The sequence below is a fragment of the Panicum virgatum genome, unplaced genomic scaffold, assembly GCF_016808335.1.
Source record: "Panicum virgatum strain AP13 unplaced genomic scaffold, P.virgatum_v5 scaffold_1427, whole genome shotgun sequence".
NCBI classification, from domain to species: Eukaryota; Viridiplantae; Streptophyta; class Magnoliopsida; order Poales; family Poaceae; genus Panicum; species Panicum virgatum.
The window spans coordinates 40,843-64,566 of record NW_024376269.1 but is presented as its reverse complement, the minus strand read 5'-3'; the positions used below and the strand labels follow the sequence as shown (position 1 = coordinate 64,566).

The 23,724-nt window shown below is 46.8% G+C and overlaps 4 protein-coding genes, 1 non-coding gene and 1 pseudogene across 9 annotated transcripts; 4 read left to right on the top strand and 2 right to left on the bottom strand.

Annotated features, from left to right (window-relative positions):
- The first annotated feature begins 3,007 nt into the window (after window positions 1–3,007).
- LOC120693986 lies at window positions 3,008–4,171 on the top strand. Of its 2 annotated transcripts, none has more exons than XM_039977178.1 (2): window positions 3,008–3,317; window positions 3,434–4,171. In XM_039977178.1, exons 1-2 carry the CDS (start codon window positions 3,245–3,247, stop codon window positions 3,697–3,699), a joined length of 339 nt encoding a protein of 112 aa, XP_039833112.1. In that variant the 5' UTR covers window positions 3,008–3,244; the 3' UTR covers window positions 3,700–4,171. The 2 variants fall into 2 exon arrangements, with proteins under 2 accessions (XP_039833112.1, XP_039833111.1); XM_039977177.1 differs by having other exon boundaries at window positions 3,022–3,317; window positions 3,437–4,171.
- Window positions 4,172–6,913: 2,742 nt separating this feature from the next.
- LOC120693992 (BTB/POZ domain-containing protein At1g01640-like) lies at window positions 6,914–10,456 on the top strand. Its single transcript, XM_039977182.1, has 3 exons — window positions 6,914–7,996; window positions 8,526–8,702; window positions 9,801–10,456. The coding sequence occupies exons 1-3, from the start codon at window positions 7,811–7,813 to the stop codon at window positions 10,278–10,280; spliced, it is 843 nt and encodes a 280-aa protein (XP_039833116.1). The 5' UTR covers window positions 6,914–7,810; the 3' UTR covers window positions 10,281–10,456.
- Window positions 10,457–10,529: 73 nt separating this feature from the next.
- Window positions 10,530–11,400, bottom strand: LOC120693993 (transcription factor SCREAM2-like). Of its 3 annotated transcripts, none has more exons than XM_039977185.1 (3): window positions 11,279–11,400; window positions 11,024–11,155; window positions 10,530–10,900 (listed from the first exon to the last, which is right to left on the bottom strand). In XM_039977185.1, exons 1-3 carry the CDS (start codon window positions 11,333–11,335, stop codon window positions 10,586–10,588), a joined length of 504 nt encoding a protein of 167 aa, XP_039833119.1. In that variant the 5' UTR covers window positions 11,336–11,400; the 3' UTR covers window positions 10,530–10,585. The 3 variants fall into 3 exon arrangements, with proteins under 3 accessions (XP_039833119.1, XP_039833120.1, XP_039833117.1); XM_039977186.1 differs by having other exon boundaries at window positions 10,530–10,897; XM_039977183.1 differs by having other exon boundaries at window positions 10,530–11,155.
- A 1,577-nt stretch (window positions 11,401–12,977) lies between these two features.
- On the top strand, window positions 12,978–13,052 carry TRNAP-CGG. Its single transcript has one exon. It is a non-coding gene; the product is annotated as a tRNA-Pro (tRNA).
- A 99-nt stretch (window positions 13,053–13,151) lies between these two features.
- LOC120693987 lies at window positions 13,152–15,850 on the bottom strand (annotated as a pseudogene).
- A 3,295-nt stretch (window positions 15,851–19,145) lies between these two features.
- On the top strand, window positions 19,146–23,599 carry LOC120693982 (RNA-directed DNA methylation 4-like). Of its 2 annotated transcripts, XM_039977172.1 has the most exons (11): window positions 19,146–19,271; window positions 20,058–20,264; window positions 20,374–20,469; window positions 20,649–20,746; window positions 21,184–21,255; window positions 21,469–21,510; window positions 22,348–22,496; window positions 22,571–22,698; window positions 22,870–22,951; window positions 23,026–23,096; window positions 23,196–23,599. In XM_039977172.1, the coding sequence occupies exons 2-11, from the start codon at window positions 20,144–20,146 to the stop codon at window positions 23,345–23,347; spliced, it is 1,011 nt and encodes a 336-aa protein (XP_039833106.1). In that variant the 5' UTR covers window positions 19,146–19,271; window positions 20,058–20,143; the 3' UTR covers window positions 23,348–23,599. The 2 variants fall into 2 exon arrangements, with proteins under 2 accessions (XP_039833106.1, XP_039833107.1); XM_039977173.1 differs by lacking the exon at window positions 19,146–19,271 and having other exon boundaries at window positions 19,978–20,264; window positions 22,580–22,698.
- The last annotated feature ends 125 nt before the right edge of the window (window positions 23,600–23,724 follow it).

Sequence of the window (23,724 nt, the reverse complement as noted above, 5' to 3'; positions counted from 1 at the left end):
ACCGTGTCATTACAATTTCACATTTCTTCCAAACATACCACTACGTATCCCTTCGACGTGTTTCTGAAAATTTGTGGACCAAAATACCCTCGTCTTCTTCCTCCTCTCACTCCTCTCTCTTCTCCTTCCTGCCTCCTTCTCCATGGCCCAAGCAGATCCCCCCCCCCCCATCGGCAGACAATGTCGGGGCCGCCACCAGCATCCGCTGCTCCGCGCCCCTGGCCAGCGCTCCCGCCCCTGGGCCTATGCCCCTCGCCGACCGACTGCTGCTGCTACTGCTGTGCGGCGGTGACGGCTGCTAGGGGCCTGGGGCGGGGCCCGAGGAGACAGTCCGGCCGGCCGCCAGCTTCTTCTTCCCTTTCTTCCCCAATCCACTTCTTCCGATGGCCACCGCCGCCGCCCTGATCATGCTCATGCATCGCTGCCGCCGCCCTTCCATCCTCCGCTGGATGATGCCGCGGGCGTGGAGGTAGGCAAGGTCCGCGCCGTCGCCGGCGACGCCGAGCTGCTCTGTGCGCCCGCTGCCCGGTCCAGCAGCAGCCGCCGCACAGCAACAGCATCAGCCGGTCGGCACAGGGGGCTCGCGGCGAGCTGGGATTCCTTGCCTACGCCTACGGGACCAGGTGCTCGTGAAGCCCTGCACCATAGCAACCTCAAATCGATAAAGCTGTCAGGCATTATTGTCGATTTGGACATCAAATCGAGCTTGGCGCGGTCACCAATCCATTTATGAGATGCTCTGATAATTTCGTCGATTCCGCCGGACAGGAAGCCGATCCGCCTGATTCCGCTGCCGCAGCAGCATCGCGGCCTCGCTCCGCACGACGCCCGGCCGTGCCCGTCCTCGACGCCAACCAATAATAATCACCCTGTTCGGCTGGGCCAATCAGCCGGCTGGAGTTGGCTGTTACGTACTGTAGCAACAGTACTTTTGTGAGGGGAGCGCCCAGCAGCAACTGCAGCTGGAGCTGGCTGATTGGCCCAGCCGAACAGGGAAAATAGTGCGCCGCTGCTGCACGGCCTTCCCACGTCATCTGTCCCACGTCGAGCTGCTCTGCGCGCCCGCCGCCCGGTCCAGCAGCAGCATCAGCCGGTCGGCGAGGGGCATGAGCCCGGGGGGCAGGGGCGGTGCCGGCATATCCTACCATGGAGAGAGAGGAAAGAGAGAGAAGGGATGAGAGGAAGAAGAAGGTCAAGGGTATTTTGGTCCACAAATTTTAAAAAACAGGTCGAAGGGGTATGTAGTGGTATATTTGGAAGAGATAGGAAATTGTAATGCCACGGTTCGAAATAGGTGAATTGTAATGGTAGATCAGTGAACTCGGAAAATTATAATGGCATGAATCCAATTAACCCTTTAGTTTATGTATATGGCATGCAGCTGTACGTATAGTGTGACTTTTGACACATTTTTGACGCCAACCGACCAGCCTTTAATTTATTTGCTGATCGACTACACTCTCATGTGTAGTCAATAATTAAGCAAACTTGTCAAAGCCAAAACTCAGCGACAATCACGGGACAATCAACAGTTGACAACAGAGACGCTTTCAAAAAGATAGCTTCTACTCCCTCCATTTCAAATTATAATCCATTTGATTTTTTTACTTCAAATTTGACTAATCATCTTATTCAAAAAGTTTATACAAATATCTTCAAATTTAAATTGTTTTTGAAAAACTTTTATTAATAAAGTAAGCCGTAAAAAATGATGACACCGTTCGGTTGCTCAGCAAACCAGCTGGCTGCAGCTGCCGATTGGCTAGTTGCATGCTGAATGCAGCAGCCACAACACAATCTCCAACCATGCAGCCAAACAGTTTCGAAACCAAAGTAGAGGCTCTCATATTAAGTAAGCTACTCAAGCAAGCACCATAGAGTGCAATCAAATTGAATCGAATCCATATGCAGAAATGCGGAGAAAACACTCTAGTCATCTTTGGGTGTTGTTGGGCCTTCTAAGATTATCTGGGCCGTGGCCCATTAACTACGCAGAAATCCTCTAAGTTGAGAAAAGAAAGAAAGGGTATGAATCCCTCCGGCGACCAGCGGCGATTGGGACGGGATGGACGGAGCCAAGATGCCGCGATTGGGGGTGGTGTGTTCCTCGTCGTCCTCCTCCCTTGAGTCTCAGTGGTGGCCCCGCGCCTCGCGTAAACCGTGGAGATGGGGGATTTAATCTTAACTGCAGCACTGCGCTCCTCCTCGATGACTGCGCAAGAATCAGGAGCAGTATCAGAAATTCCCAGCCCCAATGGGGATGGAAGACGCCGCCAACAGAAGCAGCAGTAGCAGCGAGGTCGAGCACAAATGGGAGGAGGCTGACTCACTGGCAGCGGGCGAAGGGTTGGGCGCGGGCGTGACCGATGCGGTGGAGGAGTAGGTGGAGGAGGTGTCGGAGGGCATGGGGAGGGGGAAGAGTCCAGTCCTTGTCCTTGTGGGTTTGATGGGGGTCGGGGTCTTGGGGAGGAGGAGGTTGGTGACGTCGCTGAGCGGCACTGCCGCCTTCCACTGCCGCTTGAACTTGGGGCTGGAGAGCGGCACCAGGGCCGGCAAGCCCTGTGGCGTGGCGGTGCTGGTGGTGGTGGTGGTGGGGTGCCTCATTGGGATTGATTCCGATGGTGGTGAGTGAAGCGGAGGAGGTCGGGAGGGAGAGGATTCCGGATTTCAGGAAGGGAAAGGAAGGTCTCTTCTAGCTTTCTCCTTCTGAAGGGAAGAAAGATTGGAGGTAGACGGACCGGGCTTCACTTTGCAGATTGTGGTGGGCCTACTTTTGTGTCTGATTGGGCATTTGACTTACCGTTGATATTTTGGATGGGCCATTAACCCACGGCTGTAGCCAGGCCCATGTGGCTAACATGGTTGGTGATGTGTCATGAAGTAAGGGACAGAGGAGCATGGCCCAGATGTCTGTGTCTGTGTCTGGCCAAGGCAACTCTTTTTATTTTTATTTTTTGGCCTCAAACCTTGGGTGGCCGGCCACAAGGAGAAGCCAAGTAAACCAGCAGCAGCAGAGAAACTGAAGGCTGTCCCTGGTTTCTGATTTGCTTTATGTGAGGTGAGCACAACACAAACCAGTGGGCACAAGCACTCCACTCGTGACCTCCTCCCTTCCTATAAGTATCGTATCTGACCAAACACACACTCTCACCAATTCCATCCAGATCCAGCACTCCCTTTCGTTCCTTCATCACCAAATCCAAAACACAACTCCTTGCCATCGGCAGCAGGCAGCAGATCATCCATGGAATCAAAGATGGAGAGGATGAGCTCGTCGGTGCAGTCCTGGGTGGAGGAACACAAGCTCGCAACAATCGGTACGCTCACCCATCCCCTCTTGCTTTGCTTGCTTAATTAATCAGTTAATCTTCTCCGATATGCATATGATCCTCTCCCTTCGTACACTGATCTATCTATCGGTCGATGCGTGCAGGAGGCGTGTGGGCTGCGGCGGTGGGCGCCTCGGTGGCGTACAGCCGCCGGAGGGCGCCGCAGCGGGCGACGAGCCTCCGCCTCATCCACGCCAGGATGCACGCTCAGGCTCTCACCCTCGCCGTGCTCGGGGGAGCCGCCGCCATGCACTACTACACCAAGACCAAGAGCAGCGCCAACGCCGACAAGATGGACCTCGACTTCTACGCGCACCTGCCGCCGGCCACCGACGCCGACGGCAACGAGAACGAGCGCTGGAGCTGGTAAACTTGCCTTTCCTCGATCGGTTGCAAGGCAGCCGATCGATGAACAAGACAAGGAATGGGGGGAATAAACTAGTACTAGTTGCAGCAATAATTGGGCATCCATGACGTGGCGAGTTAATTATTTGTCCTAATCCATCCAGCTAAGAAGCCTCGCCCATGGTTTCGTTTACTTAACATTATCCATCCACATCATGCCCGGCTGGCTGGCCCACGGTTTTCTTCTGTTTCGCCGGAGCTGCCGGAGCCGGAGACGACAAGACGACTCCATCGAGCAGAGATACTTGTATGTATGGGCAGCTGGTTATGTATGTAGGCAGGTTAGCACTTCTCTTTCCATGGTTTGAAGCTGAAGCAATGCAACAAGCTGCTGCCTTCTTCGGTTCTTCCCCTGTACTACCAGCTAGAACCATTTGATGTATATGGCGACATTCTGACTCAAGATGGCAATGGGTACTTGAAACTCAATTACCCGATGGGTTTTACTTGATAAGAAGGCGGGTATGAAATAAGTTTTCTATCCGTGGGTACGTTATTGGGCAAAATTTCTTACCCATCGGGTACGCGGGTACGGGTACGGATGCATACTACCCATACCCGCCTACGTGCGGGTAAAAAATACCCGCAGAAAGAAACTAAACTAGCCTAAATCTCTAATATATGTTAGCCCATATGGCCCATAAATTTGGCCTAATCCAATTAAATCAGCCTAGTTATATATTGTGAACCCTTCTAAACCCTAACCATATTCCTCTCCCTCACCCCACTCCACTTCCTAGCCGCCGCCGCACCTCAACCTGGAGGCAGCGAGGCTGCGATTCAAACCGCGACGCCCCCTCGGCCCACGCCCCTCGCCTCGCGTCCCGGGTCGCCGCCTCCGCCGTCGTCCTTCTCCCCTCCCAACTCCGGCGCCCCCTTAGCCCCTCCCATCCCAAACTCCGGCGCCCCTCCCCTCCCATCGCGGGGTCGCGTCGTGGCCGTCGCGCGGTCGAGCGACTGAGCGAGCGCTCGCCCAGCCCCTCAGAGCGCAGGCCGAGATCTACTAGCACGAGGTTCCCCCTACAGCCCCACAGCCGCCTATCCCAGCCGCCGCAGGCCGCATGCCCCCACGGCCCCACCACAGCGCTCTAGGCTGCGCTCTAGGCTGGATTTGGAGCTTCCGTCCCCGGCGCCCCGCACATCATAGTCAAAAACTTGACCTGCGGGGGGTAAGACCGCCCCCACGACATTGTTTGAGAGGTAGAATGACCTTCTCACAACAGGCCAAGAAAACCCCCGAACCCCTGTCCCACCCGTACACGGGGGCTCGTCGCCTTGTGAGTTAGGCCGGGCTCCACAGTGCTTTGAACATGAGGCAGACGAGGGGGTTTTTTTACCCGCAGGCGGAAATTCTTCCCGACCAGGGATCGAACCCACGACCTGCGGGGTGCCGCCGGACTGCCGTGACCAACTGGTCCGACATAGTCCAAGCTCAAGCCTAGTCGAAGCTTTTTGATGTCTTATCTATTAATTGCATTTGGAAACTTGTAACATGTGTGGTCTTTCTTTAATTCATGGTGGATTAGTGACTTGTAACCATGTGAATGAAGTTTGGAATGGCTTAAATTTTCATGTGAATGTCGGTATGTTTTCGGGTGTGGATTATCCGTTGGGTACAACCCGCTGGGTACGGGTATGAAGTATTTTTCTACCCGTGTGCGGGTGCGGGTAACCTGATGGGTAAAATTTAACCCAAGCGGGTACGGGTACGGATACGGGTGGCCACTGCATACCCGTTGCCATCTTGAATTCTGACACTCCTCTTCTCTTCATCTGGTGGCTGGCCCAAAGCCTATGATATGGCCCGATACACGCACACACAACATTGGGCCATGCTTTACTTCAAAAAAAAAATATTGGTCCATGGTCCATAAGCACTGCACGTGAGTCAGCCCGCGTGAGCTAAGGCCTGTTGTGCTCTGCTCTGCTCTGATGACCCAGTTATGGACCTGAAGCAGAGTTTTTTTTTTTTTGATTGCTCCTGAAGCAGAGTACTGACTCAACGTGACCGAATCACAAAGGAAAATACACTGTATGTATGTATGTATTGCATTAATCTGATGCAGACATACACAAGCCGCACAAAAAGTATGTACAGTAGTAGGTCATATAATATGGAGCCATCCCTTCCAGGCATGCATGCAAACTCTGCAACACCATATCCGTCACACTAGTTTTTCACACCCTGTCAGCAAGACTGCAAATAGAACAATCAGCTAATTGTATTGCCACGCAACGTATGATACGACTATTATGTGCTAATAACCAACCCAACAAATCCTCAAATCGTAGGGATTATATACAAAGGAAAAATACACTCACACTGTATGTATTGCATTAATCTGATGCAGACATACACGATCATCACAAAAGCTTGTACAGTAGTAGATCATATGGGGTCATCCCATCCAGGACTGCATGCAAACTCTGCAACATCATCCATCAATCAGAGTTTTTCACACCAGCAAGACTACAATAAAAAAATCAGCTAATTGTATTGACACGTAAAATCCTAAAATTGTTGGAATTATATTTTATATATATTGGACTTTAGCCCTTTATCAAACAGGTATAACTTTATGACTGGCATCCCCCTTTATACTACATGTATCCCTTTCCTGGGACACTAATTGTTACACTAACTGGCATGCCAAGCTAGTCGTGATGACATGTTTTTTCTGCAATGATACTTGGGATTAATTTAAAAAACATACCTTTTTTCCCTATGACACTAGTATATTCATATATTTTCTTGTGGGTATGCTAGCATGACTTAAAAAGAGCTAGCTGGGGCCCTACATGATGTCGGGTGAGTGGGAGGCTAGTGGTTAGCTTGTTAACGCAGCATAGCCTAAGCGTGCCACCCTGCAAGTCTCCAAACGTCCGCATCTTCCCTTTCAGTTACCCCAAACAAGTCTCTTTTAATTAGCAGGTTACAAAGTCCCTCTCAACCATCTGGTGCATGATTCTCTCCATTCATCTTATAATCATGTAATCATCCTTTTGTCTGAATTTAAGTCTCATACCTACTTATACCTTGAGAGGAAAAGACGGCCATGACCTTCCGTCTTCATTAACTCAACTTCCATTTTGCGAGTAGACGTTTACATAAAGAAATTTATGGCAAAACATTACTTAATTGGAGTAATACTATAGAGTAGCCAGAGTCTTCAACCTCACAGGAACCGTACCACTAAAAATACACTAATGAATTTTAGAACTTTGGTATCAGTAATCTACTAGCGGTGCTGAGTACTTTTGGGGGGCCAGCTAAGATCTTCGTTTGCACTAATTATGCCGTAAACCCCATAGTTAGAACAATGACTAACCTCTACGGTAGAGTGCAATGAACAGGCTGTTCTAGGTACACGGTGTTCTAGCACAGGCTGTTCTAGCATTAGACAATTGTACCAAACCTTGCACTAAATAAAACGAAAATCCACAAAGACAATGTCTGCTCTTGCTTTAAGCACCATACCTTCCTTCTTTCTGGTATGGGATTGAAATCTTTGTGCTGTGTCTAACTGCAATACTACTAACATCTTTGCATGATTGGTTGTTGTACTGCTATTCTAACAATCATTCCTTTTGAAAATGGAGGAGTATTGCTAAAAAAATGGAGAAAACCCGGCCAAGGTCAGTTTTTTTTTTGAAGGTCACCGGGAGGGGAGAGAATCCCCCACCTGAATTTCATTCATTAGCCCCGAAGTGGCCCAGCAGATTGTTTAAAGGTTTTACAACATAAAGGTCAGTTTAGTCAATGTACCTGACACGAAAAGAGTGTCAATGCACCGACTACATTCATGACTTGCACATTTAAGAAAATCAGGAGGGTTTTTATTCCCCTGATTGTCTCAGTCAGCAACCACCGCATACCAGTTCTGGAAAAAGAAATAGCAGCACACCATCCTGCTGCATCTTCCTCCTTTCATTCTTATACCCTCGCCCAACGTAAAAGCAATGGAGAACAGCTTGTTGTTAGCATCATTGCAGTTGCAGAACCAGAGGGAGGAGGAGGAGGACGAAGCAAAGCAAAGGAAGGCAATTAAGGAGGAATCAGTGGAGGTAGCAGAATCATGGATTGCTGCATCTGCAGCCCCATGGCCACCATGTACAGGCTTCCGAGGAACGCTATCTGTGCTCCTTGCCATGAAGGTGCCAAGGCCATCATCAGCTTCCTGAACAAGGATGAGGAGCAAGAAGATGGCGGCCATGGTTCTGCCATCTCCCACGCGCCATCGAAGTTTAACAGCTCAAACAAGGTAAGAGCTCCTAACTTAATTTGTTCCTTATGGTTTCAGATGTTTCTTATCTCAACTGTACATGCGCTTCCACTTTAGACGAATCTCGATTGACTTGGAAGCTCAATTAATAAGGTAATTAAAGGCTAGAATTGTTGCAAATCTGAATTTTAGTATTGGGTTCCACCATTTGTTCGTTGTAAGATGTGATGGTTCACTGACGTTCGGTTTGATAGCATCGTTTGCCTCCTACTAGTTAGCCGCGTGTCGCAATCGCAGGACGACATATGCTTCATTTCAAAGTTTTTCTTCTAAATTGACGCGGATGTCAATGGATGCTTCACAAGTTTGCTTCAGTAACAGTTTAGCCTCTGCTGCTCTGCCATGCAGAGTAGATTCTCCTTGATTTTCATTCTTTACTTTTGTTGAGTTTGGAACAGCGTCGATCCTTGAAAGTTGAAAGAACAGCTCTGTTTTTCAGCTTGTGCTATTTCTGCCCCATCCATGTTTTCAGCCCTGGCACAATTCATTTTGTGGTGATTGAATGCAGGGAATGAGAGATGCATGGGAGCAGGTGAAGGAGATGAGAGACAGGGAGGATCAGACAAAGCAGAGAGCCGCCTTCCTTGAGCACGGCTTCGCGCTGGCGTGGAAGGAGGGAATCCACACCGACATCGTCGTGAAACCTGGAACTGGGCCCCCAATTCCAGCCCACAAAGCCATCCTGGTACTACTACTAATAATAGGCAAAAGTCTATTTTACCTCCTCCAACTATCACCAAAGTTTGGTTTTCCTCCTACAACTATAAAACCGGGTATTTCACCTCCCTCAACTTTTCAAACCGTCCATTTTACCTCCCTCGAGCGGTTTTGAAGGCTGTTTGCTACAGTAACCGTAGTTTTGTCTTTTTCTTTTTTAAAAAAATCAGTTGAATATTTGAAAAATCATAGTAAATCACAAAAAAATCATAAAATAGAAAATCTAATTTTGTTGGACTCCACACGAGTAGATATACGCAGTGAATATATTATATGGTATACTTTAGTATAATTTTTTTACTGTAACTTTAGATATATATTTTTCTATAATTAATTTATAGCTACAGTTTTCGTCGTCCCATTATGGTCAAATTTTTATGGTGGCCTAATCATTATATGATTGAGCTATAGTAAAAATTTTATGATTATTAGATCATGTATGACTGATCTATAGATTTATCTATAGATTCGTCTAGATTTTTCTATAGATTTATCTAGTTTATATAGATAAATCTATAGATCAGTCAAACATGATCTAATAATCATAAAATTTTTACTATAGCTCAATCATATAATGATTAGCTCACCGTAAAAATTTCACCATAATGGGACGACGAAAACTGTAGCTATAAATTAATTATAGAAAAGTATATATCTAAAGTTACAGTAAAAAAATTATACTAAAGTACACCATATAATATATTCACTGCGTATATCTACTCGTGTGGAGTCCAAAAAAATTGGATTTTCTATTTTATGATTTTTTGTGATTTACTATGATTTTTTAAAGATTCAACTGAAATTTTTTTAAAAAAGAAAAAGACAAAACTACGGTTACTGTAGCAAACAGCCTTCAAAACCGCTCGAGGGAGGTAAAATGGACGGTTTGAAAAGTTGAGGGAGGTGAAATACCCGGTTTTATAGTTGTAGGAGGAAAACCAAACTTTGGTGATAGTTGGAGGAGGTAAAATAGACTTTTGCCCTAATAATAAGACGAGTTCCAGTTGAGCCCAATTCATCAAAATAATTTCCCATCTGGTGGAAATGGAAATGGAATGCAATGCAGGCCGCCAGGTCGGAGGTGTTCCGGCACATGCTGTCCGCCGACGACCACTGCAAGGCCCCTGCCGGCGACTCCTTCTCCCTCCCCGAGCTCTCCCACGCCGAGCTCTCCCTCCTCCTCGCCTTCCTCTACACCGGCGCCCTCGACCAGGACCTGCCGGAGCGCCACCTGCACGCGCTTCTCGTCGCCGCCGACAAGTACGACGTCCCGTTCCTGCGGCGGGCCTGCGAGGCGAGGCTGGCGGCGAGTGTGGAGCCCCGGAACGCGCTGCGGACGCTGGAGGTGGCCGATCTCAGCTCAAGTGCGGTGCTCAGGGAGCGCGCCATGGACACCGTGCTGGAGCACGCCGAGCAGGTGGTGTTCTCGCCGGAGTACGAAGGCTTCGCCGTCAGGAACGCGGCGCTGTGCGTGGAGATCACCCGGGCGCTGCTGGCCAAGATGTCGACGACGACAACTAGTAAATCGGATCCCCATCATGCATAGATCGAGGATGTGTAGAGCAGCTCTTGCTTAATTAGTTTTGACTTTTGATCGTGTGACTGATACGTGTACATGAACATGTCTGAAACTCTGAAACATCCATTGCAATTTGCAACACACAGGTGACCACATAACTGATGATCGAAACATTTCCACACACAGAGTGTTTCGTTTTGAAATTAACCATGCTCTGAGGAACGACAGAAAACTAGCTTTAACTTGATGAATTCCTTGGCCAAGCTTGCGCTTGCGCTTGCGCTTCAAGGACCAATGGGAATGTTCAGGTTTCTTTCAGAGTCTTCTGTTACTCATGCATCGCCATCGTTGATGCATTTGCCGATGGCCTGCAACACCGCTTGGCGAACCTTTTGCGCATCCACGCTTCCACTTGCAGCCTGCTGCTGGCCGTCACCTGATCCGAGCGCCTCGAGGCGGAAGGCGGTGTCTTCGCCGAAGGAGACGTCGGCGTCCAGGACGTCGATGCCGAGGTCCTCCAAGGCCTCCAGCACGGACACCAGCAACCCCGGTCGGCTCCTTTCCATCGACACGTTGATCCTGAAGCCTCTCCTGCTACTGCTACTGTTGCTGATGTTATCCAGATCCACTGATGAGACGCTCACCTGCTTATTAAACACAATAATACATGTACATAATGTGCATGGATCAACCGCGAGATGATTACAAATTGTATGCAATTGCCTCTGCAACGTACGACAAGCAACAACATAATTAACGTATTTGCGTACTGTTGCTGCCACGGCGCTGCCAGAACCGGAGCTGCTACTGTCAGCTGCTGAAGCAGCGGTTGCTTCTTCAACCTTGTCCTTGAGCTCCTTGATGTATTTCGACGCGTCTACCAGGATTGACGTCTTGTTTGCCTGCATTGCTCACAGAGAAACATGAGTTTTCAGCAAACTGAAACTGAATTTTTTTTTCCCTACATCTTTCTCCACTTCTGCGCATATATATAAACCAGAAATACAGTGTTCAGTAGAAATTACCGCATCCGACTTGGTAACGGAGCGGAGAAGCTGCAGTTTCTTCTTCTTTCCTGACATGACACACTCCCCTCGCTCTCTCTCTATTAATAACCTCCCCAAAGTAATACAGGTCTATAATGAGGAAGTCAGGAAGGAGCTCCTCAGGATAGTTATATATATATACACGGACGACTGAGTAGCAGACAAATATGATCTCCCTTATTTTTCCCTTTCTCGAAAATCAGTAGACGGTACTGTACTTTGTACTGATCCATCATTGGGGTGCACGCACATGACATGCACAGTGGGTGCTGGAGTATCCTAAGACAAAGGTTCGATATGATTTGTACAATTTAGTTATTACTAAGTACTATTTTGGTGTGCTCATCAATCGGCCGGGTTTAAGTTGTAGTGCCTAATTTGTTGTATTTTCGCAACTAGTAAAGGGTCTGAGCCTCTACTACTGAATTACATACTGAAACTTATATATTACTGACTTGCTTGCTGATTGTTAGTATGCATCGGAAGAAAATTTACCTGCAGCTGTTGAACCTCTGGATCATTTTTTTGTTTCCCCTTCTTTTTTGTTAGTAGCAATTGATGCAACGATGCTATTTTCAATTAGATGGGTCAAATTAAGGGAAGTAGCTAGCAGCCTAGCAATATATTTGTACAATGTTTTACAGCAGTCGTTTTATTTCTTTTTGTGTGGACCAAAGGTTGCGTCAACACGGTTTCAATCACAATCATCCGAGACACTAAACCATGGATATATATATATATATATATATATATATATATATATATATATATATATATATATATATATATATATATATATATATATGGAGCTTTGAATATGGCGGAGGAGTAGCTTTCAGGCACCCAAAAAGGTAATCAAGGAATTGACATCAAACAGCTAGATACATTATATATCTTGCTAAATATATATATGTATTGCTATCAAGTAGTAGCTAGTAAGCCATCAAGAAAAATGCACATAATAATAAGAAGAGAAAAACAATTACAGGGATACATATATGCATGCTACAAATAAATAAAATGTATAAAATGGAGAGAGTAACTAGCTAGGTAGCTGATCATCATTGGGGAGGGGAAGGTTTAATAATAAGATGGAAGAGAGACACGTAGAGATAGATAGACTTTTTTTTAGATGCTTGCATTGCGTGGTGACGCAAACAAGCGCGTATATATGCACTACTTGTGTCGTGATTGATAAGTTCCAAGAGCGTGCATGCGTGCAGGATGGAGAAAAGAAAAGAAAGATTGATTATTAATATTCGATCGCTTGCATTGTGTTCTTGTGTGCTTTGTTGGCTATACATGGTAAGCATACAACAAGCTCTCGTGGGGGCGTGAGCTGTAGGTGCCTCCAAACTCCGATCCCTGCCTCTCACGGGCATCTCTCCACTTCTCCGACCTCCCTACTGCTCTGCCCTCCTTCTATTGTGTATCAGTATCAGCATGGCTGTCTCCCTCTTCCATATATCAGTATCATCATCCCCCCTTGTATCGTATCGCATTGTAACCCTAAAAGATTATGACTCAATTTTTCTCTTATATTTTTTGTCGTGTTTTAGATATTAGTTATAGTTGTTATTATTATTATAGTGCAAGGATTTTGCGCGGTATGAGAAATTTCCAAACATATTTGGGTCATAGGGTTTAATATCCAGAATTATCCACAACAAAACAAACAGGGTGTTTGGTCTAGTGGTATGATTCTCGCTTCGGGTGCGAGAGGTCGCGAAGAGTTCGATTCTCGCAACACCCCACGCGTCTACTTTTTACTTGTTTTTTTCTATAAGCAGAATTTCTTTCACGTTTTAACATGTTTTCTCCTCTGCTGCAACAGAAAAAAACAATAAGGGCAAGAGCCACAGAATTTCCTTTTGTTTTCCAGCAAGATTGGAAGATCTGAAAACACACTCCTGATCAACTGAGGTCTATCAAAGGAGTGCAAATCTGCAGAAGAAAAGCCTAAACTGCTACATATTCATTCGCTTGGCTACTCAACATGTAGTGCATTCACCAGGATCTCAATCTTTGTGCCTACATACAGCGATCCCTATATGGCACACATTCTACTTGCTACAACTAATATTACAACAACCTATCTACTCCAAGATGGCATCTCTCACTCGATCACACCAGTAGCCTGCTCTATTCATTCAGCAGGAGAGTCAGCAAAATCGCTGAGTTCCATTCTTCTCTGCAACAAATCCAACAGCTGTTTCTTTAGAACCAATTTGAGTAGTCGAAATCTCTGAGCTTCCTGAAATGCTTCTCCACATCTTGTCTCGACTTTGCCCACTCTTCTCTTTGGATGATAGTGGTGGCATCGTCCCGTTTAGTCTGATACAGACATACAGTGATGATATCATTAGCCACCCAAAATTACTATTGGAGCCCGCTTCAACGAAACAGAATGATAGATATCAGAAGCAAGCAGACTACCTTATCGATTATTCTAAAAGACTCCCCTCCATCACGTATCAGTAGCAGGTCGTTTCGCCTATCTCTTTTCTTTCCTTCAGGAACGCTAACCTGTTAAACATGGATGGATATCAGTGACCTCACCTAAGTATATACTTCCTTTATTTATTTGTTTATTTTTTATACTTGGTGTCATGTGCAAGTATCTCAAACATCATTAAACAGAGGGAGAGAAACTCCAAAATTCTTCAGAACACACCTCGTGAAACCCAAATATGTCAAAAGAAGTATTGTTTGAATCGTATATATAGAACTAGACGCAGAATATCTTACCACAACTTTCGCTCTTGTGATTGACCTTGTTTTCGAGTCAATATATCTCCTCAAAATCAAGGAAAAAGTCTGGGTCATCAGCGCGCCTGTTTCTGTAGTGTTTCGTTAGGAAAACCTGCAATACGAAACAACATGAGACATATATTCTGAATATGAAAATCACAAGGCCACAAGCACAAATTCTTACTGTATCATAACATGGAGAAGCAATGTACCAGTGTCAAACTATGTTGTACATAAACAATACGAATAAACCTTTAATACGTGCTATGTATTAACAACAGCCACACTTCACTTCCAGGGTGGAATCGAGTTAGAAGTTAAAGCTGACCAAAATAGAAGCTCACTGATTAAGGGTAAGCAAAGCAGGATAATACAGGATCATAGGCAGACATCTCTAATTCAACTGATCTGGACAACCTGGAAGACTGGAATGAAAAAGATCCAGGCTCTTCAGAAACAAGGATATTCTGGGAGAAGTGCGTTCTCAGTATGGTAAGCTGGGCCACCCAACCATATGCTGCTATCCTCTAATCTTAGACTGTAATACATCTTGTTTCTCTGCTGCAACAGCATGTTAGTCCCTCATAGCACTCTGAAAATTTTCTGTTGTGAGAGGTCACCCATCTATACTTTCTACCAATCTTGCTAATTATAACACATAAAAGAACACGACTGCCTTTTGTAGAAGTAAAAAACAGAAACCTATGCACTTTACTGTTCATCTATTCCTATTTTATTTTTAGGATATTCAATATTTGGACCACTAGGATAACAAACAAGCTAAAGATTTAAAAAAAAAACCACTGCAGAATGCTTCAGAAGGTGCTAATTGCTAAATATGGGTAGCAGCTTAAACATAAGCGCTAAATATAGGTAGTAACTTGCAAAGCACATTTACCAAGTTCACCTTGCCTTTTAGCAGAAAGAAGCACAATAGGGGTGGCAGGGGGCAAAAATACTAAAGAGAGCAGATGAAATAGTCAGCATACCTTCATGATTTCCCTGAGTCTTGTAGAGGGGGTCACGCAAATGCTCAACTGGTGGCTCAGTCACGTTGTAACGGCCGAAATCCTTGTTCGTGCACCTCACGTACTAAATGCAACAAGGAAACCAACATTTAGTTACACGTGAGGCCAGTTCAGATTGAGCAGAAATACCAAATGACTGAAACATTGAGTGGGCACCTTCTGCGGCATCGGGGCAAGAACCCTCGGAATGGAGTAGATATCAGTGTCTGGCGGCGTGACATACATCTGTTGCACGGAAAATGCCATGTTCAGAAAAATGAGCTCCGGGTAATTAATTGACTCAAGAGACTCGTTTCTAGTATGATCATGTAAATTTGGATAGCATCGCCAGGCACGTGTTGGAAATTCGATGAAATGCATGCATCAGGGGAAAATTGATGAAATGCTGCAGGCAATTGTCACAGAACGCACAGAAGATCCTTATTACCTCTCTGAAGTCGAAGACGTCGTCGTCGGGGTCGGGCACCTTCCGGATAAGGAAGTTGCAGTGGAGCAGGCTGATCTTGTGGAACTCGTCCTCGTCGACGGTGTCGGAGGCGGAGTCCTGCGTGGAGACGAAGCTGTCGGCGGCGGCCATGGCGATGTCCCCCTCCTCCCCGTGCAGCGAAGTCGAAGTTGGCGGCGGCGGCTTGACGGGGGCGAGGAGGCGGTCGTAGTCCTGCTCGTTGTCGATGTCGTCGTCGCCGCCGTAGGCCGCGGTGACATTGCGGCTGCGGCGCGGCAGGGGGACGAGGGGGGCAGCCGGGCTGGTGCGCAGGGAGGAGACGAGAGGGGCAGCGCGTTAGGCTTGGGGTCGGCGGGGAAGTGGCGGCGGCGGTGTGGATAGGGGCGGGAGGAGACGAGGAGTGCAGGTGGAGATGGAGTGGTGGTCGCCATTTCCTTCCTACTGCCCGAGCCCAACAACAGAACTATCTATTCATTCGCCTCCTCAACTATTTCCCCCAAAGCCAGCCCAGGAGAGCATCACACCACAAGTGCAAGCGTGACTCCAAAAAAAAAAACCACAAGTGCAAGCGCTGCATGGCTGGTTTAATTTTATAAACATACACAACTGAACGCCTACTAGTTATGATATAGACATGGCATCAATCAAAATTCAAAGTTCATACAGCATGGCAGCTGCATGGCTCCAAAACATGTAGCTTCACTGTGGCGGGGACCCTAGGTTCGATATACTTTCTGATAGCCATGACTGCTCTGTGACCTTCCATGAGAATATCCTCAGCTATTACCTACCAGATTTGTTGGCAGGATCAGAGCACCTGAAACAACTCTGAGGGCCTCCAATGTCAAGCACTCGAGTGAGATTATACTCTTGAGAACGTGGCATGTCAACTCAACCAAGCTCTTCGCATTGCTGAGCCCTGTGATACTCACGCTCCTAAGGAACGAGACACACGAGCAGCTCGGGCAGCATCTCTCATTTTCATCAGAGAATGTACATGATGCCAGATGTCCTGCATGCAAACCATGGGAGAGGAGTTCAATTTAAGAACTGTAAAAAAGGCAAATTATTACCATGGAGAAAAGCTGTAACTCAGGTGCTATATATGATTGCACAAAATGTTGTTGGGTGGATAGTTAAAGAACACTTTCAGTAGGCAGAGCTGATTAGACACTACGAATTTCAATTTTTAACTAAATAATTATGTTACAACCTGAATTAGCCATGCAGTACCTAAATATATTGGTTTCTCTGAATTTGGATGCAATAGAGTCAGTTGGACATGTACAGTGCAACACACGTGCATAAACCACAGTAACGAAATGACTAGATAATAGATTGAGCATACCAGATAAAAGAGTGCAATCGTACATCATGAATTGTCACATTGTATTGTCTGCAATGGTGATAATTGAGACGCACATAACATATAACATTTGTTGGTCTGTGTGGAAAGTAGAAAATATTGATTCCGTCTAAGGCTCACAGATTCTGACCGATACAGAAAACAACCATTTTTCTGAACTGTGTTTAAAGGAAGGTGAAGGAAAAATGAAGATTCACAGCAAGTGCTTGTCATTGGTCGTAACTTTAGAGCCTCCCGATTCAAACAAATGATTAAATCGGAGATCTGGAAATTGTTGCAACATTACTATATTTAAGAGCAAGCTCTATATGGGACGATCTTGATGTTTTATAACTGGGGATGAAAAAGTAAAGCTTATCTGCATATTAGGTCTATAGGAGACTACATATATATGTATATTTAAAAGTTTATGTTCATAAACTTGAATTTAGCAAGCACGGGCCCATCTATCAGTACAATTTAAGCAGCAATTGTGATACTTTACTTCAAGTAAGTCTTGCATTATTATTTTGTACCTCTGGCTCTGGAAGGCTGGGTCCTGAGTATGTCTCTATTTCATCACCCTGAGAATCATTGTCTTGTTGGCAAGGTGAGTCCTTTCCTTTTCAAGGTGAAGTGATCAATCCATCTGCAACACGTCACGCATTCTTGAGTTACTACGAATAACAAAAATAAAGGGGAACAGAAGAACGAAGCCAAGCACACCAGCACACGGATATATAAAACCAAATTTTCTTTTGCCAATTTTATGCAACGATGCTACAGTGCCATTTTGTTTTCCCAAAAAAAAGAGAAAAGACCAAGTTTTTTTCAGTTCAAGGTGGAAGCTACAATTGATCATACTATTTTTCAAGCGCATTCCAATCTACACCGACTCTCTTTAATCTAGTTCAAGCCAGGAGGAGTAAGACGGTGGAAACCATCCGCCATTGAGATCAATATATCGTGGGATCGAAATCTCCTCCTAGTGTTTTTTTTATGAACAAATTCACATCGCAACACAACAAGAGGAGAACAGAAGGGCGGCGTTCAAGTAACTTAACGAGTGAATCACATCGGAGAGGATGCCAAGGAAGGCACGGGGAGAAGGAGAAGGCTTACTGGTGGTTTGGGCTTGCCACCGCTGCATAGACACGTACGTGAGCGGCAGATCCATGATAGATAGTTTAGATAAGAATAAGATGCTACGTGGATAAGAATTCAAGCTTCCGCTTCTCTTTATTTAGGATTTTGGGTTGGGGGCGCAAGAGGAGGCCGCCGGACTGCTGAGGACGTTGGTGTCGAGGGAATCTCTCCAAACAATCCTTCCATCCATCGGTGTTGGTGTTTTTTTTTTTTGGAAGGATCGGTGTTGATGTTGGGAGTTTTTTTACGTAGTACCGACTTTTATATCTCTAAAAAATTTGGTCGTATTTGTATATCTTCGTGTGTTTTTTTCTGTGATCCATATGCCCTTCCGTTAGAAGTTAATGGTAAAGAAGATCTGACACGTGGGACTGAGGTGCGGAAAAGACAATATCACAAGTGGGAGTGGCCCTTTATTTTTTTTCCAGCCTGTTGCGCCCTGCCCCGCTTCCATTCCCGCCGCCTCCCCATCCCGTGCGCCGCCGCCCAGCACCTCCTGCGCCACCGCCCCATCCCCCTCCGAGCAGCGAGACCGGCGGCGCCGCCTGGCCCCATCCCCACCTGGAGCCGACTGGAGGGCACCGCCTGGCTCCGTCCCCGCCTGGAGCCGCCCGGCCAGGCGTGTGGCCGTGCGCCGGGGCCGCCGCACGCCAGGGGGCAGGGGCGGCCGGGGCAGGGGCGGCCGGGGTAGGGGCCGCCGCACGCCGGGGCAGGGGCGGCCGCGCGCCGTGGTCGCCGCGCGCCGAGCAGGAGCGGGCTGGGCTGTGCGCTGCGCGCCGTGGCCGCCGCGCGTCGGGGCAGGGACGGGCTGGGCTGGGCGCCGCGCGTCGGTGCAGCCGCGCGCCGGGGCCGCTGCGGCGAGGCCACCAGGGTTAACCATTTCGTTTTCGTTGCAAATCCCGGTGTTTAGCGGAAACGAAATTTCGTTCCGAAATTTCGGTAAATTTCGGCGAATTTCGGTGACTTTTGGCCGAAATTTTTTGAATTTTGAATTTTCAAACGAAATTTTCCGAAAAATACTGAAATTTTTTTTCCCGGTAAGTAGCGAAAACGAAATTTTTCGCCGAATTTCGGCGAAATTTCGCCGAAATTTAAAACCCTGGAGGCCACCCGGGTTCGGTCGGGGCGGAGCCGCCGCGCGCCGGGGCCGGCCGGCCAGTAGCCATAGGACTGGAGACGGACTGGACTCCGGCGAGCGGCGACCGACCATGCTCCTGCTCTCCTCGTCCGTCAGATACCGTGCGCACGAATGCTAAGGCCCTGTTTGGCAGGGGCTCCACGGGCGGCTCCGGCCAGAGCCCTGCCAAACGGTGGTTTCGGCACCGGCTTCGAAGTTTGGAGCCGCTGTTGGAGCACCTCGCGGCCTACACTGGAGAGGAGAAGCCCCAGAACCGTGGCTTCGTCCGGCTCCGTGGAGCCGCTGCCTCTTTTGCCCCGCACACAGCACCGTGGTGGCCGAGCTCCGCCCCTTGACACATGCCGGTGGTGGTCGCGGGTAGGAGGGGGTCCTCGGCGGCGCGATCTGCGGGGAGGAGGTGGCCGGCCCCGACAGCCCGAGCCGCAGCGCTGGTGCGGCCCCGGAGATCCCCCGCCGCCGCCGGAGCAGGACGAGGAGGCGGAGGACGCAGTGACGCCCATGCCGACGCGAGGCACCGGCCGCATCGGACGGAAGATGTGGCCGGCGGCGGCTGCACGAAGGAGGTGGCCGGCGGCGGCCCGGTCTGTGCGGCCTGTGGGGATATGAAGCGATGGAGGAGGCGGCGGGTTTGGGCGATTGGGAAGGAGACGGACGACTGGATAAAGGGAGGGAAGAAAAAAAGGGAAACGAAAAGAAAAGAAGAGAGAAAAAGAAAGAAAAGGAAAAAAGAAAAAAAAAAGAAAAGGGTAATTTAGACTTTTTACAATATCAATCTAACAAGTGAAGTTGTTTTGCCAAATATTTTCTAAAACGGCTCTAGCTCCACCAAAAAAACCACTCCACCTCTGAAGTTGGAGCCGGAACTGTTTTTTTAAGAGTCCGAGCCGTGCCAAACAGGCCCTAAGCACCGCTACACAATACAGGAGGGACCACCAGACCACTCGTCCTTCCGGGGCGCCGCCTTGTTAACCCTACTACCCAACCGCTGGTCATGGCGGCTGCGGCGGCGCCCGCCGGCGAAGCCTCCACCTCGGAGCCTGCGGCGGCGAGGGAGAAACCCATCGTCGTCCGGGTCAAGCGCAAGCCCTCGCAAACCCGCCCGGACGCTTTCTGTGAGCTCCCCTTCTATCTTCCTTTCTCATTGCCCCGTCCCCTTCGTTCTTGAATTTCTACTCGATAAAAGGAGAGGTTTTCACAAAAAAAAAATGTTTGCTCTATCAGGGCTAGATATTAATGAAAGGCCATCCAAGAAGGCGATGCTCGATTTCTCCAGCCTCTCCATCTCCGAACCATCCTCTTCCTCATCCAGTGCTAAAGGTACGGACCAAACAGAATGGAACCTTGACGCCATGGTGCTTTGCCAAAACAACTTTGTCGCCCTACGTCGATACTGTATACATAATAGGGTCCTACATAATATAATACCAAATCCTCCTCGCCTAGACGAAGAATTATAGTAGTAGTACTAGTCTTACTGTCTTGCCGTATGCCCACAGCTTCAGAGGAACAACCACGGGTTAAGAAGCTTCTTGTTCAACACATAGAGACAGTGCATCATTCTCAAGCCGTTGAAGATGTTTTGCACTCTCTTTTGGTAATATTCCTATCCTTTTCCATTTATTTTATGTTCTTGTTAAACTGGTTTGGCATCCAGATTTGGCATCTCTGGATGGCATAGCTCTTTCTTGGCTCATGTTTAAATTTTGCTTGATGTTTCATTTGTCGTTAGTATTCAACTACTCCTTCATATGACCTCTTGGTATTTTTCTTTGCTGAGGGTTGTATAGAGATGGCTTTGAATCTTCATCACATCTCGAATGCCGTTTTGATGTTCAACTACTGTGAATGAACAGCTTCTTTGAAATAAAAGAAATGTTGACATTTGTACTTAAAATGTTCGCTTGCATGGAAAAGAGGTCTCAGTTTCAGTTGCAGATTAAAACATGGCTACATGATGGATTGACAATACTTGTTCTATACACGCATGTGAGGTTTTTTTTTTTTGGTAAACAGTTCTATTTGTTTTTGTAGCTTGCTGACTCAGATACCAAAGAGATAAAGAGCAAGACGAAGGAGTGGAATGACAGAATCAAGCAAGACAAAGTAAGAGAAACTTTGTGCTACTGTCTACCGCGTTAATTTTTGTTTCCGCTGGATCTCACAAGGGCCATGAGTTAATCGAAGCGTTTAGTATTTCCCTTGAACATGGCTGTCAGTCCGCATTTACAATCTGGGAAATAGCGTTTCCATATCTATAGCTGTCTATATGAATTTTAGTTGGTGGAATTCTAAAAAGGACCCTTCTTGTGCCAACAGAAACCAGACCAGCTGCGGTCAGCAGCCAGGCAAAGGCATGAGGTACGCCGTACGCACATCCTTCTCACTGCAGTCAGTTCTTGATTCTCAAGTGTGTATGAATACTAATGAGGCAATGAGTTTGATGCATGGTGTAGATCATGAAATGTGCCAGAAATCAAGCACAGAATATTTTTTTTCTCGAACACGCAGGAGAACTGCGCGTCGTTGTATTAAAAGATAGAAAGATCGGTCCAAGTTACAATGGCGAATCAAGCACAGAATTAACTACAGGAGGAATCTAGTGGTTCATGTAATTACACTGTGCACATCAGATGTGCTTATCGGTTGGGAGTTAGACTCTGGACACCCTTGCCACAAGCACATGGCAAGCTAGCTATGCAGACTTACAGCTACAAAGCTTGTGGACTAAATAAATGATTCTATGGTGTACACTGCCAAACCCTGTTTCTGGACACTACTTGTGTTGAGCAATGTGGTCATTTGGTTCCTTTCTTATTTCGACAAGATCATTTGGTTCTTTGAGAGTGGCATATTTGATAGTTCCAAGTGCACAGGCTTAGACCAATAGGGATATACGCAAATGTGCGATTGACTAGTTGTGTTGAGTAATATTTGATAGTTGTATGTTACAAGTATATAATTCTCAAGGACCTATTTGTACTAATTTGTTCTCTTTTAGCTAAGTAGGGCTAGTCCCTGGAGTTGCTGTAGCATGGGCCTTTGCGTGTTTCTTTATATGTGTCAGTTTCATGAAGCCGTGCTATTCCTTAGTTTTCCTGAAACTAGAAAACTGCGATCAAGTACTTTATTTTCTTAAACTGCATGGTGCTCTGCTTTGGGCATTCTTATGCATGGTTTTGTTCATTGACCATACAGGATCTGGGAAGAAATGCCCGCTTTGCACAAATATGGAAGAGTCGGAAAGGAGAAAAGGATGAAGCTGATGAATCACTGAGAGAAATATGCCATCTTTATGATGCTGTCCAAGTAGATCCGGATGAAGAGAAGAATCCAGCAGAACCACGGCAAGTGTTGCTTTCTAACTATTTACCAGTTCTTTTAATTTGGAGTTGTACTATTGTAATTTGTCTCACTGTAGTCCCTGCAGGATCACTTCTTTCGAAGAGGGTGCTGTTCTATGCAACTTTCTTCCACTTATACGGGAGTACTTGCCATCAGCTGCTGTGGAAATCGAGTCAGATATTATTTCATTGGCGCAATCAGAAGGTATGCCAGCTTCTTGCCTTGAGATGATCTCAACAGTAGTGGATACTTTCTTGCTGCTTTCATTAGTAACAAAAGAATTTCAACCTGTAATAGTGCTGACGCTGAAATAGTAAAGGTGAACAGTTTAGCTCCAGCGCTGGTTTTGATGAGTATAAATTTTCTGATGAGCAGATTCAGAAGTTTATGACATCTATACTGTCAAGGAGGTGGATGATACAAACATGGAGGATATGTCAGCAGCTTCATATCCATGGTAAATACGAATCGCAAGGGGCACCTCTTTTCCATTCCCCTGGGAGTGTCTTCTAAACAATCTTTGAGTGTTAGGTTACAAGTGGATGATGACGAAGATGAATGCTATGATGATGACTACCCCTATGAAACAGATGATTCAAATGGTAATCGTACAATCATTTTGCTGACATATTTGATCAGTGAGAGAATTGAGGTCCTTGGTTATTCTAGTTAGCTTAACTTTTCCATCTCATAACATGCAGCGGAAGACAATCCACTTTTTGATTATCCTGAAGAATTGTCAGAGGATGAGGATGATGGTAGCAACGATGAGGATCCTTTTGGAGACATGGAAGGTTCTGGCTCTGAGTACGAAAAGGAAGAAGTAGAGGTGGAAGCCGACAAGCAATGGTGATATGAAACTGCGGAGGAAAGGTGCAGTTGTAAATGCAGGGATGCTAGTGTGTGAGCAGAATTTGATGTGATGAAGGGATGATTACTGAATCTTTGTGTTGCTCATGCTGGGAAAGGAATGGGCGTGCTCAGCACTGACCACTGTGTATCACATCACTTAGTATACATTGTATCTTTGTGTATGATAAGGTGTTCCCTGCATTACCAGAGGACAGGAGAAGAATCTCGCTAGGAATCCTTTGGGGTTTGAAAATGCCATGCGTGTTGCTTTGTTTTATTATACTGTGTAATGATATTACTCGTATGTGCATCTCTACTGACGTGAGAAAAAGAAAGCCCGTGGGACTGCCGGCCGCAGGGCTAATATTTTCAGCCCAG

What these genes read in the sequence shown, in the direction of transcription:
- LOC120693993 (XM_039977183.1), bottom strand. Translation starts at nt 11,335, where the DNA reads ATGTCAGGAAAGAAGAAGAAACTGCAGCTTCTCCGCTCCGTTACCAAG. An exon ending in CCGTTACCAAGTCGGATGCG is followed by an intron (nt 11,156 to 11,278) that starts GTAATTTCTACT and finishes TGAGCAATGCAG; the next exon opens with GCAAACAAGACGTCAATCCT.
- LOC120693982 (XM_039977172.1), top strand. Translation starts at nt 20,144, where the DNA reads ATGGCGGCTGCGGCGGCGCCCGCCGGCGAAGCCTCCACCTCGGAGCCT. An exon ending in ACAGAATCAAGCAAGACAAA is followed by an intron (nt 21,256 to 21,468) that starts GTAAGAGAAACT and finishes TTGTGCCAACAG; the next exon opens with AAACCAGACCAGCTGCGGTC. An exon ending in TGAAACAGATGATTCAAATG is followed by an intron (nt 23,097 to 23,195) that starts GTAATCGTACAA and finishes CATAACATGCAG; the next exon opens with CGGAAGACAATCCACTTTTT.
- LOC120693986 (XM_039977178.1), top strand. Translation starts at nt 3,245, where the DNA reads ATGGAATCAAAGATGGAGAGGATGAGCTCGTCGGTGCAGTCCTGGGTG. An exon ending in ACACAAGCTCGCAACAATCG is followed by an intron (nt 3,318 to 3,433) that starts GTACGCTCACCC and finishes CGATGCGTGCAG; the next exon opens with GAGGCGTGTGGGCTGCGGCG.
- LOC120693992 (XM_039977182.1), top strand. Translation starts at nt 7,811, where the DNA reads ATGGATTGCTGCATCTGCAGCCCCATGGCCACCATGTACAGGCTTCCG. An exon ending in AGTTTAACAGCTCAAACAAG is followed by an intron (nt 7,997 to 8,525) that starts GTAAGAGCTCCT and finishes GATTGAATGCAG; the next exon opens with GGAATGAGAGATGCATGGGA. An exon ending in CAGCCCACAAAGCCATCCTG is followed by an intron (nt 8,703 to 9,800) that starts GTACTACTACTA and finishes AATGCAATGCAG; the next exon opens with GCCGCCAGGTCGGAGGTGTT.